Source organism: Pristiophorus japonicus, unplaced genomic scaffold (assembly GCF_044704955.1).
Source record: "Pristiophorus japonicus isolate sPriJap1 unplaced genomic scaffold, sPriJap1.hap1 HAP1_SCAFFOLD_337, whole genome shotgun sequence".
Taxonomy (NCBI): Eukaryota; Metazoa; Chordata; class Chondrichthyes; family Pristiophoridae; genus Pristiophorus; species Pristiophorus japonicus.
In genome coordinates, this window is record NW_027253183.1 from 627,876 (window position 1) to 645,978 (window position 18,103).

Consider the following 18,103-nt stretch of genomic DNA (forward strand, 5'->3'; position numbering starts at 1 on the left):
TACACATCCAAGATGGCACTGAGTTAGGAGACACAGTCAGTTGTGCAGATGTGAACAGGAAGTTACAAAGATACATCGACAGACTCAGTGAGTGGGCAAAACTATGGCAGGTGGGGTTTATTACAGGGAAGTGTGAGGTCATCCATTTTGGATCCAAGAAAGACAAATCAGAATATTTTTGAATGTGTTTTACTTGTATGGGGTGTTTGTGAACATCATTGAGTGGGATACACCTATTTATGTGTCTCTATCTATACAGCAATGTATATTAAAATACAGCCACCAGTGGATTTTACGCAGGAATTTTTGAAAGCACATAAACTGATTATATTATACAAATATATATTAACTGTCCAAGTGCTGCAGCAAAGTAAAAGCCTCTTTCTTCGCTGAAACCACCTTTAGTGTTTTGAACTTGCCTTGTAGTCAGCAAATACACGAGGATGGGTCACAGTGCTTTGAAACGTAAACCGCTGGTGAACCAGTGAAAGTGGGTTAACAGCCTCGGGGGCAGGAAGCAGTGGCAGCAAAGGTAAGAAGGGTATTAGTTCACCAGTGCCAGCTGCTCCCTTCCTTTATTGATTTGTTGCTAGCCCATTCTCTCTCAATTCACCAATGTTGCTGTTAATCCATTCATCTGCTGATGTGCCTGCTGCTTCAGGAATTGATTTCCGTGTGTCCATGGCTCTGGAGTTGGTTCAGTTCTCACTGTCCCACTAACTTACTGATTTGTTGGTGTTGCCACTGCTCCCATTTATTCACTGATGCTCACAACTCCATTCGTTTTCGAACCAGAATTTGGGGTTTGCAGTTCTCCGTGTGTTTAATCCGGTCCGCCAATACTTGGAGAAGCTGGGCTCCCCCTCGCTGTTTGCCGAGTGTGTTTGTGGCTGCACAAATCCAATTGTGGGCTGCAGCCCGACCCATTCAATGAGAACAACTTGTATTTATAGTGCCTTTAACGTAATAAACCCTCACAAGGTGCTTCTCAGGAACGGTATCAGACACAATTTGACACCGAGCCACATAAACAGATATTAAGCCAGGTGAAGAGGTCGGGTTTAAGGAGTGACCAAAAGGAAGTAGAGGCGGAGAGGTTTAGGGAGGGAATGCCACAGCTTCGGGCCCAGACAGCTGAAGGCACGGCCACCAGAATGGTGGGGCGAAGGAAGTGGGGGATGCACAAGAGGCCAGAATTAGAGTGCAGAGTTCCCGGAGGGTTGAAGGGCTGGAGGACCCCCGACCGTGTTCACCCCCTCCCGTCCCCCCTCCCCCGACCGTGTTCTCCCCTCCCCCTCCCCCGACCGTGTTCACCCCCTCCCCTCCCCCCTCCCCCGACCGTGTTCTCCCCTCCCCCTCCTCCGACCGTGTTCATCCCCTCCCCTCCCCCTCCCCCGACCGTGTTCTCCCCTCCCCCGACCGTGTTCATCCCCTCCCCTCCCCCGACCGTGTTCACCCCCTCCCCCGACCCTGTTCTCCCCTCCCCCGACCGTGTTCTCCCCTCCCCCGACCGTGTTCACCCCCTCCCCCTCCCCCGACCATGTTCAACCCCTCCCCCTCCCCCGACCGTGTTCACCCCCTCCCCCGACCGTGTTCTCCCCTCCCCCGACCGTGTTCATCCCCTCCCCCTCCCCCAACCGTGTTCACCCCCTCCCCCTCACCCGACCGTGTTCTCCCCTCCCCCGACCGTGTTCTCCCCTCCCCCGACAGTGTTCATCCCCTTCCCCTCCCCCGACCGTGTTCACCCCCTCCCCCAACCGTGTTCACCCCCTCCCCCGACCGTGTTCTCCCCTCCCCCGACCGTGTTCACCCCCTCCCCCTCCCCCGACCGTGTTCTCCCCTCCCCCGACCGTGTTCACCCCCTCCCCCTCCCCCGATCGTGTTCTCCCCTCCCCCGACCGTGTTCTCCCCTCCCCCGACCGTGTTCACCCCCTCCCCCTCCTCCGACCGTGTTCACCCCCTCCCCGACCGTGTTCATCCCCTCCCCCTCCCCCGACCGTGTTCACCCCCTTCCCCTCCCCCAACCGTGTTCACCGCCTCCCCCTCCCCCGACCATGTTCTCCCCTCCCCCTCCCCCGACCGTGTTCACCCCCTCCCCCTCCCCCTCCCCCGACCGTGTTCTCCCCTCCCCCTCCCCCGACCGTGTTCACCCACTCCCCCTCCCCCGACCATGTTCTCCCCTCCCCCTCCCCCGACCGTGTTCTCCCCTCCCCCTCCCCCGACCGTGATCACCGCCTCCCCCTCCCCGACCGTGTTCTCCCCTCCCCCTCCCCCGACCATGTTCTCCCCTCCCCCTCCCCCGACCGTGATCACCGCCTCCCCCTCCCCCTCCCCCGACCGTGATCACCGCCTCCCCCTCCCCCGACCGTGATCACCGCCTCCCCCTCCCCCGACCATGTTCTCCCCTCCCCCTCCCCCGACCGTGATCACCCCCTCCCCCTCCCCCGACCGTGTTCTCCCCTCCCCCTCCCCCGACCGTGTTCTCCCCCTCCCCATCCCCAACCGTGTTCACCCCCTTCCCCCTCCCCCGGCAGTGTACACCCCCTCCCCCTCCCCCGACCTTGTTCTCCCCGACCGTGTTCACCCCCTTCCCCCTCCCCCGGCAGTGTACACCTCCTCCCCCTCCCCTGACCATGTTCATCCCATCCCTCTCCCCCGACCGTGTTCACCCCCTCCCCCTCCCCCGACCGTGTTCACCCCCTCCCCCTTCCACGACCGTGTTCACCCCCTCCCCCGACACTGTTCTCCCCCGACCGTGTTCACCCCCTCCCCCTCCCCCGACCGTGTTCACCCCCTCCCCCGACACTGTTCTCCCCCGACCGTGTTCACCCCATCCCCCTCCCCCAACCATGTTCACCCTCTCCCCCGACCGTGTTCACCCCATCACCCCCTCGATCGTGTTCACCCTCTCCCCCTCCCCTGACAGTGTTCACCCCCTCCCCCGACCGTGTTCACTCCCCCTCCCCCTTCCCTGACCATTTTCACCATCCCCCCTCCCCTGACGGCAAGCAGTGAGTAGCATGTTATGGAGCAGTGGGGAAGGCAGTGAGTAGCATGGTATGGGGCAGTGGGGAAGGCAGTGAGTAGCATGGTATGGGGCAGTGGGGAAGCAGTGAGTAGCATGGTATGGGGCAGTGGGGAAGGCAGTGAGTAGCATGGTATGGGGCAGTGGGGAAGGCAGTGAGTAGCATGGTATGGGGCAGTGGGGAAGGCAGTGAGTAGCATGGAATGGGGCAGTGGGGAAGGCAGTGAGTAGCATGGTATGGGGCAGTGGGGAAGCAGTGAGTAGCATGGTATGGGGCAGTGGGGAAGGCAGTGAGTAGCATGGTATGGGGCAGTGGGGAAGCAGTGAGTAGCATGGTATGGGGCAGTGGGGAAGGCAGTGAGTAGCATGGTATGGGGCAGTGGGGAAGGCAGTGAGTAGCATGGTATGGGGCAGTGGGGAAGGCAGTGAGTAGCATGGTATGGGGCAGTGGGGAACGCAGTGAGTAGCATGTTATGGAGCAGTGGGGAAGGCAGTGAGTAGCATGGTATGGGGCAGTGGGGAAGCAGTGAGTAGCATGGTATGGGGCAGTGGGGAAGCAGTGAGTAGCATGGTATGGGGCAGTGGGGAAGCAGTGAGTAGCGTGGCAGGGGGCTGTCATGTTTGACCATGAACTACCTTGCCCCCATCAGTAACCCTCCCCTTTGTTATGATCTGGAGTGCACTGCCTGAAAGGGCGGTGGAACCAGATTCAATAACAACTTTCAAAAGGAAATTGGATAAATACTTGAAAAGGAAAATTCTGCAAGGCTATGGGGGGAGAGCAGGGGATGGGAGTAATTGAATAGCTCTTGCAAAGGGCCAGCACAGGTACCATGGGCCGAATGGCCGCATCCTGTGTATGTTTCTATCTGAGACCCAATTATACCAAAGGCCAGGAGCCAGGTTTACAACTTTATAATTGCTAAATTTAAAGAGATGAGGGAAGGATTGAGACAAATGGATTGGAGGATTGACCCTGATTCAGAAACCATCATTCTAATTGGTCAAATGGCTGCCAATGTGGAACTAAGGGAGGGGCGGTGGACAAGGGAAGACACATATAATGGAACTTTGAAAAGATAAATTGCAGATAGTGAGCAATTGAAATAGCTGTTCCAATGGGAGTTTGTTAGCTGCCACGTTCGGGGGGAATGGAGTGAGCCAATGGTACCGACTGAAGGGAGTCACTGTTGTACATCCCTGTGCTGTGAAGGGATTCTCTCTTTAAATAACACATTTATTGTATTGGGAATGGAAAGATCTCCTGCTGAAACTGCTCCCCTTTATTTACTGTATTGCTCAGGTTTTCAGAATGCAAATTAAAAATCAGATTTGACCACAGGTTAAACAGCAGCATGACCAGTGTTTCATTCTTCTCATTCTACTCACACTCTGCGTTTCGTATAAGTCTTTTATTTATTTTATTTCTCCCATTAGGTCTCCTTTTGTCTTCTGCACAAATCACTTCTGCCCTTTAATCTTTTCCAGATCCCCACCGGAGCACTTCACAGGTCATTCTCTGGGGTCTTTAACCCGGAGTGGGTCTAGGGGAGTGGTCTCTCTACACCTCCCGGGTCTGTATAAATACTGCTGGTCGATTTTAACCCGGAGTGGGTCTTGGGGAGTGATCTCTGCACCTCCCGGGTCTGTATAAATACTGCCGGTCGATTTTAACCAGGACTGAGTCTTGGGAAGTGATCTCTGCACCTCCCGGGTCTGTATAAATACTGCCGGTCGATTTTAACCAGGACTGAGTCTTGGGGAGTGATCTCTGCACCTCCCGGGTCTGTATAAATACCGCCGGTCGATTTTAACCCGGAGTGGGTCTTGGGGAGTGATCTCTGCACCTCCCGGGTCTGTATAAAGACCGCCGGTCGATTTTAACCCGGAGTGGGTCTTGGGGAATGGTCTCTGCACCTCCCAGGTCTCTATAAATACTGCCGGTCGATTTTAACCCGGAGTGGGTCTTGGGGAGTGATCTCTGCACCTCCCGGGTCTGTATAAAGACCGCCGGTCGATTTTAACCCGGAGTGGGTCTTGGGGAATGGTCTCTGCACCTCCCAGGTCTGTATAAATACTGTCGGTCGATTTTAACCCAGAGTGGGTCTTGGGGAGTGATCTCTGCACCTCCCGGGTCTGTATAAATACTGCCGGTCGATTTTAACCCAGAGTGGGTCTTGGGGAGTGGTCTTTCTGCACCTCCCGGGTCTGTATAAATACCGCCGGTCGATTTTAACCCAGAGTGGGTTTGGGGAGTGATCTCTGTACCTCCCGGGTCTGTATAAAGACTGCCGCCCACTCCAGGCTGGGAAGAGGGCACAGAGTGTCTGCTGGAGATGAAGATCCGGTGGCCCCTGGCGGCCCGACAATTTCCAGGTAAATGGGGGAAGTGGGTTGGAGTTTGGGGCAAGGGGGATTTGTGGCCGCACAAAGGAGATGTTTTGACTTGCCTTGGATGGGGGGGGGACTGTGGATTCAGCAGGGGTCGGGGGGGAGGAACTGTGGATTCGCGGAGGGGGGGAGAGTGTGCATTGAGCGGGGGCGGGGGGCGTAGTGGACTCGGGGGGTAGGGGGGAGTGTGTGGATTGAGCGGGGGTGGGGGGAGGTGGACTCGGGGTGGGGGGGGGTGTGGATTGAGCGGGGGTGGGAGGAGGTGTGGACTCGGGGTGGGGGGGGGGTGTGGATTGAGCGGGGGCGGGGGTGTGGTGGACTCGGGGGGTGGGGGGAGTGTGGATTGAGCGGGGGTGGGGGGAGGTGGACTCGGGGGTGGGGGGGGGAGTGTGGATTGAGCGGGGGTGGACTCAGTGGGTGGGGAGAGTGTGGATTGAGCGGGGGTGGGGGGAGGTGGACTCGGGGGGTGGGGGGAGTATGGATTGAGCGGGGGTGGGGGGAGGTGGACTCGGGGGGTGGGGGGAGTATGGATTGAGCGGGGGTGGGGGGAGGTGGACTCGGGGGTGGGGGGGGAGTGTGGATTGAGCGGGGGTGGGGGTGGGGTGGACTCAGTGGGTGGGGGGGGAGTGTGGATTGAGCGGGGGTGGGGGGAGGTGGACTCGGGGGGTGGGGGGGGAGTGTGGATTGAGCGGGGGTGGGGGGGGGAGTGTGGATTGAGCGGGGGTGGGGGGAGGTGGACTCGGGGGTGGGGGGGGAGTGTGGATTGAGCGGGGGTGGGGGGAGGTGGACTCGGGGGGTGGGGGGGGGAGTGTGGATTGAGCGGGGGTGGGGGGAGGTGGACTCGGGGGTGGGGGGGGAGTGTGGATTGAGCGGGGGTGGGGGTGGGGTGGACTCGGGGGGTGGGGTGGGGAGTGTGGATTGAGCGGGGACGGAGGGGGTGGACTCGGGGGGTGGGGGGAGTGTGGATTGAGCGGGGACGGGGGGGGGTGGACTCGGGGGGTGGGGGGAGTGTGGATTGAGCGGGGGACGGGGGGGGTGGACTCGGGGAGTGGGGGTGGGTGGATTCAGTGGACGCAGCCAAGATCTCACAAAGAGAGCTCAACAAGCTTCCCAGCTGGGCTGATTAATGATGAATGGTGTTCAGTCAGAATAAATGAAAGGTGCCGTATATATCGGGAACGGTAGCATAGTGGTTATATCATTGGATGAGTTATCCAGAGGCCTGGATTAATGATCCAGAGACATGAGTTCAAATCCCACCACGGCCGCTGGGGAATTTAAATTCAGTGAATAAATAAATCTGGAATAAAAATCCAGTGTCAGTAATGGTGACCATGAAACCACCGGATTGTCATAAAAACCCATCTGGTTCATTAATGGCCTTTAGGGAAGGAAATCTGCCGCCCTTGCCCGGTCTGGCCTATATGTGACTCCAGACCCAGTGCAATGTGGTTGACCCTTAACTGCCCTCTGAAATGGTCTAAAAAGCCACTCAGTTGTCATCATCATCATAGGCAGTCCCTCGGAATCGAGGAAGACTTGCTTCCACTCGAGAAGTGAGTTCTCAGGTGACTGAACAGTCTAATAGAGGAATTACAGTCTCTGTCACAGGTGGGACACACAGTGGTTGAAGGAAAGGGTGGATGGGACTGGTTTGCCGCACTCTCCTTCTGCTGCCTGCACTTGGTTTCTGCACGCTCTCGGCGACGAGACTCGAGGTGCTCAACGCCCTCCCGGATGCTCTTCCTCCACTTAGGACGGTCTTTGGGCCAGGGATTCCCAGGTGCCAGTGGGGATGTTGCATTTTATTAGGGAGGCTTTGAGGGTGTCCTTGAAACGTTTCCTCTGCCCACCTGGGGCTCCCTTGCCGTGTCGGAGTTCCGAGTAGAGCACTTGCTCTCAGTTGTATAAGGCGGCTCACCACCTCCTTCTCTAAGGCAATTAGGGATGGGCAATAAATGCTGGCCTTACCGGCGATGCCCACGAATAAATGAATAAAAATATTGGAAATAAACAATAGGAGGTACCCGTGCCCCAGGGGAAGGACAGTACGTGTTGTGGGGGTAGGTAGAGCAAACCCAGAACAATACTTTCAGATATAACCAGGGCAGGAGGGCACAGTCAGGATTGTAAAGGCCAAGTTCAGGACTCAGTTATTTGAAGACGGTGATCAAAAGCTGGAACAGGTTCCCAGGCGAGGCCAGAACACGGGACAGGATTACAAACCGCTGGACGCTGCAATGGGACGATGGTAGTATTGGAATTCTGGAAGGATGAGATGAAGTGGACCGAGAGCCTTCTGTATCTGAACCCACATCAGAATCTTGTGTTGGGTATCGCACAATATTACTAAAACTGGCAACTTTTTACCTGATTTTCTGATCCTTGTTGTACCAACCTCCGTGGTAAAGGCAGCAAAGAACATATCCACAGCAGGAGTTCTGAGTTCAGTTGCAGTGTGTGTGTTTTTGGGCTGCCTGTTCACAGTGGGATTGTTGGTCAGTACAGGGCAATGTGGGACAGCTAAGCTCAGGATATGTTTGAACAACTCGGCTACAAATTACTGATGATACACATTGGGGCAGATATCCCGGCCTCCCTGAGTCTGTACGGAGTGTGTACGGACCGGGGAAGGCATCACAAAAGCCGGTTTTCGGTGTGCAATGCGCATGTGCAGAAAACCAGCTTTGAAACATACAAAAACAAGTAACAATAACATTTAAAAAGCACATTTTAATGTTAAAAACCCTGTCCACTAAGGGAAGTTTATTTTAAACCATAATGAAAAATCTTTTTAAAAAAAGTTTGAAAAATAATATTTTTTTCGAAGACATTTATTAACTTTAATTTAAATTAATCTTAAATATGTGATGTGTTTTTTCTATTTTTTACTTGTGTTTGGATGTTGGGGGGGAGTGTTTCTCAATCATAATGAGAACTCCTACTGACCGAGTTCCCATTATTATGAATGAGAAAATACTTGACCTGGATTGGCTGCCCAGTGCCATGTCACTCCAGCTCCAACATACATCCGTCCTGACAGACACACGCTCCGATGTGCAGGGAGAGTAGGCCTCAGGACCGGGATCTCTGGTGGGCGCAGCAGGAAAAGGTCGGTGCGCATCTTTTTTACCATTTTCTGTCGAGCGCCCGCGGGAAACAGAGGAGTGGGATTTCAGACCAATATCCATTCGCAAACACACAGGAGATTTTATAATCACTTCGGTTTCAACTTATTACTTTATGTTGTTCCTCATCTGTTCTGATCATCAGTTATTTACTATTCACAGGTCGAAAGGCAAGTCCGGTTCTTATCCAGTCCCCAGAAGTTGTGACGGTGCCCGAGGGTGGGACGGTGAAGTTTCGGTGTACCTTGGAGAGCAGCAATGTGAATGACCGTGTGGATAAATATACTGTACACTGGTACCTCTCACAGGATAGGAAACACAAAATATTTTCTCATTATGTAGGTGGCAGGGTTTACCGATCACGCGGTTTCTCTGAGCGGTTTCAGCTTTCCAGAGATGTTGCCAGTAACAGCTACATTCTGACCATCAGAGGCGTGGAGCGCAGAGACAGCGCGGTCTATATCTGTGGTATTTGGGGATCAATCTATGGAAATGGAAACCGGCTGAATGTAACCAGTAAGTATATTCTACATTATATTGGTTTGATATCTAATAATGTTACAATACCAACATCTCATGTGTAAGTAAATGTTGTACAACGTTGTCACTTTTACAGTAACAACACTGAGTGGAAATTCTAAGTACAGAATGGAGGGTGAAATCTGGGACAAACTCCATTTGTTTTTAATTTGTTTAAGTGAGCACATGGTGGGACAAAACCTCACACACAGGATTCAACGGGAAAATACATGTTGAGGGAAAAGTGCAGTAAACTCCTTGGAGTTTATCTGCAAAACAAAACACATTAAACCGTGCCACCCGACCTGGGTGACACACCAGACATTTACAAGGCCGTTTTTTTTTTTTTGGCACTAAAATCACAATTTTCCCCAGTGCCCCCTATAAAAGGGAAGGGGGACACTAAAAGCACCGGCAATTAAAACAAATTAAACTTAAAAACGTAAAATCAAACTAAAATTTGGTTGCCGGGCGTGATGATGCACTCCAGTCCCTCCGGTGCCCACCTCTCGCGGAAGGCCGCGAGCGTACCGGTGGACACCGCGTGCTCCATCTCCAAGGACACCCTGGACCGGATGTAAGAGCGGAAGAGAGGCAGGCAGTCAGGTTGAACGACCCCCTCGACCGCCCGCTGCCTGGACCGGCTAATGGCACCCTTGGCCGTGCCCAGGAGCAGTCCTACGAGGAGGCCTTCGGACCTACCCGCTCCCCTCCGCACAGGGTGCCCAAAGATCAGGAGAGTGGGACTGAAGTGCAGCCAGAATTTCAGGAGCAGCCCCTTCAAATAATGGAACAGGGGCTGCTACCTCGTGCACTCAATAAAAACATGGAACACGGACTCCTCCAGACCGCAGAAATTGCAGGCGGCCTGGGAGTCCGTGAACCGGCTTAATAATTTGTTGCACGGCACTGCTCCGTGCACCACCCTCCAGGCCAAGTCCCCGACGAATAGTGGGAGGACCCCTGCGTAGAGTGCCCTCCATCGGGGACCCCCGCCTCCTCCGGACGGCAAGATGGTACGCCATGGCGTGTCCGGACGGCAGGCGAGGATGGCAAAGTTGAGAGTGTGCAGGAGCAGCCCGTACATGAAACCCCTCCGTGCGGAACTGAAAGGCACGGAGGGGATTTCCCCGAGGCGGCTCAAGTTGTGAGGCGCCGGCCCCCGAGGGAGGTTCCGGGGTTTGGCGCCGATGAGGAATTCCGTCCGGACGGGGGTCAGTTCGGACGGGATCTCCCCACGTGCTTGAGCCTCCTCGATGCACCTAACGGAGTCAGGGCCCAGAGCTGTTTTTAGCGACTCGATGGCATCGGCCGCGTGGCGGACGTTGGCAGAATTTAGGCGCCGCGCCAGCGTTTCTGGCGTCATCCAGCCCGCTCCTCCGCCATCGAGCAGGTCCCTGACCCTGGTCACCTCACCAGCCACAGCCCTCTCTTCCGACCGCCACATAAAACAAGTGCAGTAATAGGAATAATGGTGACATACCTGGTTAAATCAGGATATTGACAGGGTATATATATAAAACAATGCATCTCTGAGTGACTAAATCTGCACTCATCAATGCAAACAAATGAGCCCTCGACCCTTTCCAAGCTGCAATACACCATCCTTCAGCCTGTTAATTAATTCAGGAATGTGCAATCCGCTTTCAGAATGGCTGGGCGGCAAAGTACTGCGTCTCGTTTTGGAGTTGAAAGCCAGAAAATATTTAATAATAGAGTCCCGTGAGAAACTCGTCCGTGGGCCCGGAATGTACCCAATACACACAGACTGTAGTGGGTCTGGAATGTGCACAATACACACAGACTGTAGTGGGTCTGGAATGTACCCAATACACACAGACTGTCGTGGGTCTGGAATGTACCCAATACACACAGACTGTAGTGGGTCTGGAATGTACCCAATACACACAGACTGTAGTGGTTCTGGAATGTACCCAATACACACAGACTGTAGTGGGTCTGGAATGTACCCAATACACACAGACTGTAGTGGGTCTGGAATGTACCCAATACACACAGACTGTAGTGGGTCTGGAATGTACCCAATACACACAGACTGTAGTGGTTCTGGAATGTACCCAATACACACAGACTGTAGTGGTTCTGGAATGTACCCAATACACACAGACTGTAGTGGGTCTGGAATGTACCCAATACACACAGACTGTAGTGGGTCTGGAATGTACACAATACACACAGACTGTAGTGGGTCTGGAATGTACCCAATACACACAGACTGTAGTGGGTCTGGAATGTACCCAATACACACAGACTGTAGTGGGTCTGGAATGTACCCAATACACAGACTGTAGTGGGTCTGGAATGTACCCAATACACACAGACTATAGTGAGTCTGGAATGTACCCAATAGACACAGACTGTAGTGGGTCTGGAATGTACCCAGTGCACACAGACTGTAGTGGGTCTGGAATGTACCCAATACACACAGACTGCAGTGGGTCTGGAATGTACCCAATACACACAGACTGTAGTGTGTCTGGAATGTGTCCAACACACACAGACTGTAGTGGGTCTGGAATGTACCCAATACACACAGACTGTAGTGGGTCTGGAATGTACCCAATACACACAGACTGCAGTGGGTCTGGAATGTACCCAATACACACAGACTGCAGTGGGTCTGGAATGTACCCAATACAAACAGACTGTTGACGGTTTGGGAGGGTGTGACCCAGAGAGAGAACATGGCCAACCTGGTAGGAAGCCTGAGGTCTGTGAACTAACAATTTATGATTTAAACAAACACATCGATGTACGACTATAGTGTGACTGTAAAGGAGTAATGTTGGAAGTCTCGCCCACTGGGACAATATATGGAAGGTTCAGCAGATGCCGCCCACGATTTTCCGACTATCTGACAGCGAGATTCCTGGCAGAGCTCTGGTCTCCTGAAATTATCTTTTTTGCCTTCTCAAAAAAGTCTATGCAAATAAATTGTTTCCTCGTGTCCAATGCCAGGTACCACTTTGAAAGGCAAGTGCACACTTTGTATAAGCACCACTTGGAGAAAGGACTGAGGGTAGCAAGGGCACAGAATGTACTCTGGCTAGGCAGCTTCAATGACCATCACCAAGACTCGGGAGTACCAGCACTGACCGAGCTGGCCGAGTCCTGAGGGACATTGCTGCCAGACTGGGCTTGCGGCAACTGGTGAGAGGACCAACATGAGGGAATTACTGATCTGGCTCTGTCCTCCCCAAGCTACAACAACTTGTATTTATACAGTGCCTTTAACATAGTAAAATGTCTCAAGGAGCTTCACAGGAGCGTTATCAGACAACATTTGACACCGAGCCACATGAGGAGATATTAGGGCAGGTGACACATGTTGTAACTTCTATGTATATCAGAGCCATTGAAGATGTTGCTGGGGCCGAGGGGATTCGCCTATGAATCTAAAACTTTAGAAGCTGAAGGATCCAGAGCAAGAGACCCAAGAATATAACAGGTCCAACTGTGTCACAGACTTTCATGTGTGGCAGAAGGGGCAAATGCAGGTCTCCACGGACTTGGCCAACTAGGTGTGCCAGGGCCAATTCCGAGTGGCTGCCAGGCACCTGAGGTACAAGTCCATCACTCATTCTGCCCCCTCCCTGAACTCCTCTTCCACCTCCAAATCCACAGGAGCCACTGGCAAGGCCCAGTGAGCCTCCGTGCAGAGCAGTATGGTTAGAGAAGAGATTCACAGCTTGACAGCAACAATACAGTGGCTGGAGGGCTGTGCAAAAAGGAAACATCAGAAAAGAACTATTGCACGGACAACGATGCAGAAACAGCGGTACAGGAGATGGAGGGGAAAAAAACAACTTTCCAAAATCGGTCCCTCTGTCCCAGCTTCGAGTGGACATTCTGCGGTGAGCAGCTGGGAAGACCACAAGTGTCCATTATAAACGGGCAAGCAAAAGGCACCAAGTGAGGACACGTGGGGATTCACCATGGGACTGAGTGACATCTATTTACATATTTCTCAGGGTATAATGAATCCACGCAGGCTTTCAACACAACCTGAAAATATTTCAGATGTCTTCTCCGGCCGCATCTGTTGCACCCGGACCGCCTGCCCCATCCCGCGCTGCTTGTGCACTGGCTGCGGAGCACCGCCCCTCCAGTCTGACATTGAGTCAGTGTGACAGTGATTTCAGTGGGAATTAGATCGACATAAAGGCAGTGCAGGTGGAAAACAACAAACACTTGCATTTACAAAGCTCCTTTCACATAATTGTCTCAAAGTGCTTCACAACAATGGAACTAGGGCGACAGGCACCAAGCCGTCAAGGAAGAAATTGGTAGAAGTGTCGGAAATGCTGGTCAAAATGATGGGTTTTTGTAACGGTTTCTAAAGTTGGAGAGAGAAGTGGAGAGTTGGAGGGTTCATTGAGCAGTCTGCAATAGAAACATAGAAAATAGGTGCAGGAGTAGGCCATTCAGCCCTTCGAGCATGCAGCGCCATTCAATGAGTTCATGGCTGAACATGCAACTTCAGTACCCCATTCCTGCTTTCTCGCCATACCCCTTGATCCCCCTAGTAGTAAGGACTACATCTAACTCCTTTTTGAATATATTCAGTGAATTGGCCTCAACAACTTCCTGTGGTAGAGAATTCCACAGGTTCACCACTCCCTGGGTGAAGAAGTTTCTCCTCATCTCGGTCCTAAATGGCTTACCCCTTATGCTTAGACTGTGACCCCTGGTTCTGGACTTCCCCAACATTCTTGGGAACATTCTTCCTGCATCTAACCTGTCTTAAACCCGTCAGAATTTTCAATATTTCTACGAGATCCTCTCTCATTCTTCTGACCTCCAGTGAATACAAGCCCAGTTGATCCAGTCTTTCTTGATATGTCAGTCCCGCCATCCCAGGAATCAGTCTGGTGAATCTTCGCTGCACTCCCTCAATAGCAAGAATGTCCTTCCTCAAGTTAGGAGACCAAAACTGTGCACAATACTCCAGGTGTGGCCTCACCAAGGCCCTGTATAACTGCAGCAATACCTCCCTGCCCCTGTACTCAAATCCCCTCGCTATGAAGGCCAACATGCCATTTGCTTTCTTAACCGCCTGCTGTACCTGCATGCCAGCCTTTAATGACTGATGTACCATGACACCCAGGTCTCGTTGCACCTCCCCTTTTCCTAATCTGTCACCATTCAAATAATAGTCTGTCTCTCTGTTTTTACCACCAAAGTGGATAACCTCACATTTATCCACTTTATACTTCATCTGCCATGCATTTGCCCGCTTACCTAACCTATCCAAGTCACTCTGCAGTCTCATAGCATCCTCCTCGCAGCTCACACTGCCACCCAACTTAGTGTCATCCGCAAATTTGGAGATACTACATTTAATCCCCTTGTCTAAATCATTAATGTACAATGTAAACAGCTGGGGCCCCAGCACAGAACCTTGCGGTACCCCACTAGTCACTGCCTGCCATTCTGAAAAGTACCCATTTACTCCTACTCTTTGCTTCCTGTCTGACAACCAGTTCTCAATCCATGTCAGCACACTACCCCCAATCCCATGTGCTTTAACTTTGCACACTAATCTCTTGTGTGGGACTTTCTCGAAAGCCTTCTGAAAGTCCAAATACACCACATTAACTAGTTGTCCACTCTACTGGAAACATCCTCAAAAAATTCCAGAAGATTTGTCAAGCATGATTTCCCTTTCACAAATCCATGCTGACTTGGACCTATCATGTCACCTCTTTCCAAATGCGCTGCTATGACATCCTTAATAATTGATTCCAACAAATTCCCCACTACCGATGTCAGGCTGACCAGTCTATAATTCCCTGTTTTCTCTCTTCCCTCCTTTTTTAAAAAGTGGGGTTACATTGGCTACCCTCCACTCCATAGGAACTGATCCAGAATCTATAGAATGTTGGAAAATGACTGTCAATGCATCCACTATTTCCAAGGCCACCTCCTTAAGTATTCTGGGATGCAGATCATCAGGCCCTGGGGATTTATCGGCCTTCAATCCCATCAGTTTCCCTAACACAATTTCCTGACTAATTAGGATTTCCCTCAGTTCCTCCTTCTTATGAGACTCTCTGACCTCTTTTATATCCGGAAGGTTGTTTGTGTCCTCCTTAGTGAATACCGAACCCAAGTACTTGTTCAATTGGTCCGCCATTTCTTTGTTCCCAGTTATGACTTCCCCTGATTCTGACTGCAGAGGACCTGCGTTTGTCTTTCCTAACCTTTTTCTCTTTACATATCTATAGAAGCTTTTGCAGTCCATTTTAATGTTCCCTGCAAGCTTCTTCTCGTACTCCATTTTCCCTGCCCTAATCAAACCCTTTGTCCTCCTCTGCTGAGTTCTAAATTTCTCCCAGTCACCGGGGTCGCTGCTATTTCTGGTCAATTTGTATGCCACTTCCTTGGCTTTAATACTATCCCTGATTTCCCTTGATAGCCACGGTTGAGCCACCTTCCCTTTTTTATTTTTTCACCAGACAGGGATGTACAATTGTTGTAGTTCATCCATGTGGTCTCTAAATGTCTGCCATTGCCCATCCACTGTCAACCCCTTTAGTATCATTCGCCAATCTATCCTAGCCAATTCACGCCTCATACCTTCAAAGTTACCCTTCTTTAAGTTCTGGACCATGGTCTCTGAATTAACTGTTTCATTCTCCATCCTAATGTAGAATTCCACCATGTTATGGTCACTCTTCCCCAAAGGGCCTCGCACAACGAGATTGCTAATTAATCCTCTCTAATTACACAACACCCAGTCTAAGATGGCCTCCCCACTAGTTGGTTCCTCGACATATTGGTCTAGAAAACCATTCCTTCTGCACTCCAGGAAATTCTCCTTCACCGTATTGTTTCCAGTTTGCTTAGCCCAATCTATGTGCATATTAAAGTCACGCATGATAACTGCTGCACCTTTATTGCATGCACCCCTAATTTCCTGTTTGATGCCCTCCCCAACATCACTACTACTGTTTGGAGGTCTGTACACAACTCCCACTAGCGTTTTCTGCCCCTTGGTATTCCGTAGCTCCGCCCATACCGATTCCACATCATCCAAGCTAATGTCTTTCCTTACAATTGCAGTAATTTCCTCTTTAACCAGCAACGTTACCCCGCCTCCTTTTCCTTTCTGTCTATCCTTCCTAAATGTTGAATACCCTTGGATGTTGAGTTCCCAGCCTTGGTCATCCTGGAGCCAACCACATCGTATCCGTTAACTGCTATCTGCACAGTTAATTCGTCCACCTTATTCCGAATACTCCTCACATTGAGGCACAGATCCTTCAGGCTTGCCTTTTTAACCCACTTAGACTCTTTAGAATTTTGCTGTAAAGTGGTCCTTTTTGTTTTTTGCCTTGGGTTTCTCTGCCCTCCACTTTTACTCATCTCCTTTCTGTCTTTTGCTTCTGTCTCCATTTTGTTTCCCTTTGTCTCCCTGCATTGGTTCCCATCCCCCTGCCATATTAGTTTAACTCCTCCCCAACAGCACTCGCAAACACTCTTCCTGGGACATTGATTCCAGTCCTGCCTAGCTGCAGACCGTCCGGTTTGTACTGGTCCCACCTCCCCCAGAACCGGTTCCAATGCCCCAGGAATTTGAATCCCTCCCTGCTGCACCACTGCTCAAGCCACGTATTCATCTGAGCTATCCTGCGATTCCTACTCTGACTAGCACGTGGCACTGGTAGCAATCCCGCGATTACTACTTTTGAGGTCCTACTTTTTAATTTAGCTCCTAGCTCCTTAAATTCGTCTCGTCGGACCTCATCCCTTTTTTTACCTATATCGTTGGTCCCAATGTGCACCACGACAACTGGCTGTTCGCCCTCCCTTTTCAGAATGTCCTGCACCCGCTCCGAGACATCCTTGACCCTTGCACCAGGGAGGCAACATATCATCCTGGAGTCTCGCTTGCAGCCGCAGAAACGCCTATCTATTCCCCTTACAATTGAATCCCCTATCACTATCGCTCTCCCAATCTTTTTCCTGCTCTTCTATGCAGCAGAGCCAGCCACGGTGCCATGAACTTGGCTGCTGCTGCCCTCCCCTGATAAGTCATCCCCCTCAACAGTACTCAAAGCGATGTATCTGTTTTGCACTGGGATGACCGCAGCGGATCCCTGCACTACCTTCCTTGCACTGCTCTTCCTGCTGGTCTTCCATTCCCTATATGTCTGTGGACCCTTTACCTGCGGTAAGACCAACTCACTAAACGTGCTATTCACGTCATTCTCAGCATCGTGGATGCTCCAGAGTGAATCCACCCTCAGCTCCAATTCTGCAACGCGGTCCGTCAGGAGCTGGAGGCGGATACACTTCCCGCACACGTAGTCGTCAGGGACACGGGAAGTGTTCCTGAGTTCCCACATAATACAAGAGGAGCATATCACGTGTCCGAGCTCTCCTACCATGACTAAACCCTTAGATTAACTTAAATTGGCAACAACAATGCTAAAAGTTACTCACTGATCTCGAAGAGAAAAAAGAAAAACTACTTACCAGTCACCAGCCAATCACTTACCCCCTTGGCTGTGACGTCACCTTTCTATTTCTTACTTCTTTTTTGCTCTCTCCCTGTAGCTGCACAAGCCTCTCGCAGACACTGTCTGACTCCTTGTCTCATGGCCTTTTGTAGGTCTCTCCACACACCCCGGACTGTCTCCTCTCGCAGACACTGTCTGACTCCTTGTCTCATGGCCTTTTGTAGGCCTCCACACACCCCGGACTGTCTCCTCTCGCAGACACTGTCTGACTCCTTGTCTCATGGCCTTTTGTAGGTCTCTCCACACACCCCGGACTGTCTCCTCTCGCAGACACTGTCTGACTCCTTGTCTCATGGCCTTTTGTAGGCCTCCACACACCCCGGACTGTCGCCTCTCGCAGACACTGTCTGACTCCTTGTCTCGCGGCCTTTTGTAGGTCTCTCCACACACCCCGGATTGTCTCCTCTCGCAGACACTGCCCGACTCCTTGTCTCACAGCCTTTTGTAGGTCTCCACACACCGCGGACTGTCTCCTCTCGCAGACACTGCCCGAC

At 52.0% G+C, this 18,103-nt stretch overlaps 1 protein-coding gene across 2 annotated transcripts in view; it reads left to right on the forward strand.

Annotated features, from left to right (window-relative positions):
- The window catches only part of LOC139250029 (uncharacterized), a 99,161-nt gene that overhangs the window by 51,268 nt on the left and 29,790 nt on the right, over positions 1–18,103 (forward strand). For both annotated transcript variants that reach the window (XM_070872593.1, XM_070872592.1), the window contains exon 2: positions 8,707–9,060. In XM_070872593.1, the coding sequence (XP_070728694.1) occupies positions 8,707–9,060 (354 nt within the window). The remainder of the gene's footprint in view (positions 1–8,706; positions 9,061–18,103) is intronic.